This window comes from Entelurus aequoreus, linkage group LG14 (genome assembly GCF_033978785.1).
Source record: "Entelurus aequoreus isolate RoL-2023_Sb linkage group LG14, RoL_Eaeq_v1.1, whole genome shotgun sequence".
Lineage (NCBI taxonomy): Eukaryota > Metazoa > Chordata > Actinopteri > Syngnathiformes > Syngnathidae > Entelurus > Entelurus aequoreus.
The window spans coordinates 49,090,371-49,095,370 of record NC_084744.1 but is presented as its reverse complement, the minus strand read 5'-3'; the positions used below and the strand labels follow the sequence as shown (position 1 = coordinate 49,095,370).

The 5,000-nt window shown below is 39.8% G+C and overlaps 1 protein-coding gene across 1 annotated transcript in view; it reads right to left on the bottom strand.

The window, feature by feature from the left end:
• Positions 1-4,393: 4,393 nt before the first annotated feature.
• LOC133665424 (glutathione S-transferase 3, mitochondrial-like) overlaps positions 4,394-5,000 on the bottom strand; it is a 10,480-nt gene continuing 9,873 nt past the window's right edge. The window contains exons 4-6 of the mRNA XM_062070711.1: positions 4,954-5,000; positions 4,792-4,864; positions 4,394-4,731 (exon numbers count right to left, since the gene is read on the bottom strand). The exon at positions 4,954-5,000 is cut by the window's right edge and continues 11 nt beyond it. Coding sequence (XP_061926695.1) covers positions 4,592-4,731; positions 4,792-4,864; positions 4,954-5,000 — 260 coding nt within the window. The 3' untranslated portion in view covers positions 4,394-4,591. The remainder of the gene's footprint in view (positions 4,732-4,791; positions 4,865-4,953) is intronic.

Genomic DNA, 5,000 nt, shown 5'->3' with positions numbered 1-5,000 from the left:
AGCTTTCTTCTTTGCAGTCTTCATTGTTCATTAAACAAATTGCAAAAGATTCACCAACACAGATGTCCAGAATACTGTGGAATTTTGCGATGAAAACCGAGCTTTTTGTATTGGATACAATGGTGTCCGAAAATTTCCGTTTCAACGATTGACGTCACGCGCAAACGTCATCATACATAGACGTTTTCAACCGGAAGTTTCGCGGGAAATTTAAAATTGCACTTTATAAGTATTGGCAAGATTTCATCATTGATATATAAACTATCAGACTGCGTGGTCGGTAGTAGTGGGTTTCAGTAGGCCTTAAACAAGTCAGAGTATCATTATGTAAATTATGTATTATTGGTTATCTTTTTTGTACTTATTAAAATACCCGCTAATAACACATTTTACAAAACCACTTTGAACACATCATGATGACATAATTGTTAATTATGAACATCTGACATATACATATATTATCGTTCGTTATTTTAGATCTAAATTTGTATTAAGTCATTTATTTTTATATTGAGTATGTCTTTTTTCCCAGAAAAATGCCTCGTAGTCATTTTCTTTATTTTTGATGATCAACAATTGTATTCATTCGTTTTCATGTTAGTTATGTCATTTTGCACTAGAAATAAATATATAGTCATTTTCTTTATTTTTAATGATCCAAATGTTTCTGAATTTATTTTCATGTTAGCTTTGCGCTGAAAAAATAAATGATTGAACAATCTGTTTCATATGTATTTGTATCATTACGCCAAGCCATGCATCAAAATAAACAAGTTAAATGGTATAAAAACCAGGGCTTTCTTGTAAGCCTCGTCTTACAGGCCCCAGTTTTTGCGACTTGGGAGCTCCCTGTCGGATACTGTGGTCAGTGGTGTAGGTGCATATAATATATCAGTATATATTATATGCTGTATTTATAATATATAAATATTACATATATGTTATATTGCAACTATGGTAATTTTTTTAGTCTACTTAATACCTGCATAATCCTTTCCATCCTTACCCTTTCCATCTTTTGAAACTGAGCTACTGTGTGTAACAATTTCCCTTGTGGATCAATAAAGTTTGTCTAAATCTAAGTCTAAGCCACTTTCAACAAATAAGTTGTTGTGTTGTTACTTAAGATCCAAAAGTGATTAATATTAGTCTGCTAAATTGTAATAATCCTGTTTGATAATAGAGGGACACAAATATATTTGTTGAAAATGTTGTTAAACATAGATTTGTTTCTGTGTGCAATGCATATACACTATATTGCCAAAAGTATTTGGCCACCTGCCTTGACTCACATATGAACTTGAAGTGCCATCCCATTCCTAACCCATAGGGTTCAATATAATGTCAGTCCACCTTTTGCAGCTATTACAGCTTCAACTCTTCTGGGAAGGATGTCTACATTTTTAGGAACTTTCGACCATTCTTCCAAAAGCACATTGGTGAGGTCAGACGCTGATGTTGGTGGAAAAGGCCTGGTTCTCAGTCTCCGTTCTAATTCATCCCAAAGGTGTTCTATCGGGTTCAGGTCAGGACTCTGTGCAGGCCAGTCAATTTCATCCACACCAGACTCTGTCATCCATGTCTTTATGGACCTTGCTTTGTGCACTGGTGCACAGTCATGTTGGAAGAGGAAGGGGCCCACTCCAAACTGTTCCCACAAGGTTGGGAACATGGAATTGTCCAAAATGTTTTGGTATCCTGGAGCATTCAAAGTTCCTTTCACTGGAACTTAGGGGCCAAGATCAACTACAGAAAAACAACCCCACATCATAATCCCTCCTCCACCAAATTTCACACTCGGCACAATGCAGTCCGTAATGTAGCGTTCTCCTGGCAACCTCCAAACCCAGACTCGTCCATCAGATTGCCAGATGGAAAAGCGTGATTCATCCCTCCAGAGAACACGTCTCCACTGCTCTAGAGTCCAGTGGCGACATGCTTTACACCACTGCATCCAACGCTTCGCATTGGACTTGTTGATGTATGGCTTAGATGCAGCTGCTCGGCCATGGAAACCCATTCCATGAAGCTCTCTGCGTACTGTACGTGGGCTAATTGGAAGGTCACAAGACATTTGGAGCTCTGTAGCAACTGACTGTGCAGAAAGTCTTTGCACTATGCGCTTCAGCATCCGCTGACCCCTCTCTGTCAGTTTATATGGCTTACCACTTTGTGGCTGAGTTGCTGTTGTTCCCAAACTCTTCCATTTTCTTATAATAAAGCCGACAGTTGACTTTGGAATATTCAGGAGCGAGGAAATTTCACGACTGGATTTGTTGCACAGGTGGCATCCTATGACCGTTCCACGCTGGAAATCACTGAGAGCGGCCCATTCTTTCACAAATGTTTGTAGAAACAGTCTCCATGCCTAAGTGCTTGATTTCATACACCTGTGGCCGGGCCAAGTGATTAAGACACCTGATTCTGATCATTTGGATGGGTGGCCAAATACTTTTGGCAATATAGTGTATGTAGTGCCTTTTATGAAGCCTTTTAATACACAAAAAAGCTCTAATGCTGCCCCCTATTGGTTTAAGCAATGAAATGCATGACATATCACAACCAAGCTGCACCTTAAAGCACATTGCTTTGTCATTAGGGAGTGGTGATTTTGTCTGTAAACTGTTGGGTTTGGTTGGGTAAATAAATGACCTGTTCAGACTTGCAATGTGGACTTTGAACATTAGCAGAAAAAACTGTTAATAAAAAACTGCACCCTTTTTAAACACTTGCATATATGCTCCTAGGAACAATGCAGTGTCCTGGACATTTGTCCTTGGGGCAGAGTTGCACGTTTTGGGGGAAAGATATCCACACAATCGCCCACTGCAGAGGACACACTGCAAAAAGTCAGTGTTCAAAAACAAGAAAAAAACAAACAAAAATGAGGGGTATTTTATTTGAACTAAGCAAAATTATCTGCCAATAGAACAAGAAAATTCGGCTTGTCAAGACTTTCCAAAACAAGTCAAATTAAAGCTGCAAGCAGCGATGGACGGGACCGCTTTACCCATTCAACATATCTTTACCTGCACATTACCTACCTTCTCTGCATAGTGTGGTCACGCTGGTGCTTTCTGCCTTTACCCATTCAACATATCTTTACCTGCACATTACCTACCTTCCCTGCATCCTGGGGTCACACTGGTGCTTCTTTCTTTCACCCAGTCAACATATCTGTACCCGCACAGTACCTACCTTCTCTGCATTGTGTGGTCACGCTGGTGCTTCCTGCTTTTAAGCGGCCATCTTGAGACGGCAGCAGCGCAGCAGCATCAGCGCAGCGGTTCTTTGAGGGCTCATAAAATCAAAACCTGAGCAGTAATTAAAACTCTTTCATCAACTTTTAATCAGAAGGGTTCAATCTCTCTCATGTGCTAATTTGAAGCCGACACGACAAACGCGCTCAGAGGAGATAATGTTTAAAAAAAAGTGACTGTTTTGATCCATCTTTTGTTTTGAAGGGGGAATTGCAAACTTCCTGTTGATTTTTGCTGGGGGTTGTCAGTGAATTAAATCTAGGTCTAAGTGAGACCTACATAGAGGTTTTTGTTTCATGTCTCTACGACATTCCTACTGGAAGTTACAGGCAGTTTTGTCTGTTTTCTTCTTAGGGGGCGCTAGAGCGCAATTTTGAGTTTTGGGGTTTGGTTTTTTGATTAGATCGCAATTTTCGCCAGTCCTGATGTGTGTGCCCAATTTGGTGAGTTTTGAAGCATGTTAAGGGGGTCAAATTACAGCTCAAAGAGGCGGTGGTATAATAATAATAAAACGCTAGAAATACTTTTTTTTTTTTCTTTTTTTTTTTTTAAACAACAACAAAAAAAACGCTAGAAATACAATAGGGTCCTCTGTCCCAAAGGGAATCGGTCCCTAATTAGCTAACCTCAATGAACCCAAAAATACCTTAAAATAAGTATATTCTCACTAAAAACAAGTGCACTTTTCTTGGTAGAAAAAAAAAATTGACCTTTTTGCTCAATATGTTGAAAAATATTCTTAAATTAAGTAAATGCTAGTGCCATTATCTTGACATAATGATATGCGCTCTGCATCATGATTTTTTTTTTCATGCTTGAAGTAAGAAATTATTACTTTAAAAAAGTAGTTTTATACTTGAGAGTGTTGATGACACAGCTTTGCAACAGTTGATATTCTAGTTTCAAGCATGTTTTACTCAATACAGGTCATAAAATCTCAGCAACAAGCTGTAATATCTTACTGAGATCATTTAGGACCAAAAAACAAGTAAAACACTCTAACATAAAATCTGCTTAGCGAGAAGAATGATCTTATCAGACAGAAAATAAGCAAATATCACCCTTATTTGAGATATTTAATCTTACTTAGATTTCAGTTTTTGCAGTGCATGCATTTTATTGCTTGGAAACTATTCCCAGTCTGATAAGCACAAATAACGCCGGGTTTCTGTCTTAGTATTTCTTTTTAATCATGTCAAAATTAGTGAGCAGCACAGACAGCCATGCGGGTGGAGCCACCGCTCTCCATTAATCCCACTTGAAGAACCGGTCTGATCACTTGACGTATGCACGCTGCCAAAAATAGGGCTCTCGGTACAATAACGGTCCTCTTAACAACAGGCCGTCTGGCGCCAAGGCCCGACGCATGGTCCCGTCCAGCCCAACATGTGGCGCCCCACATTGGCGGTACTCAGAATCAATCCGAGCATCGCCACGGTCCCGAATGCTCCCTGTACTCTTTTTTCAGGATCTGATGGAGAAGGATGGCATTACTTCACGCTACTAAACGACACAAGACGAGCGGTCTGACCTCCTGTTGAGTAGCCGCGCGCGTACACCTCTCTGCCGAGAATCCACACAACTCCCAGTCCGCTGGTGAGACGCTGCAGACAAGATACGCTTCCATGTTAAATATTGGACATGTTGTATTTGGAATGTGATATTTAAGGTGAGCGCAAATGAATAAACTTACGGGACAATGCAAACCACCAATAGCCAGACAGAAAAGGAAGGCGGGAT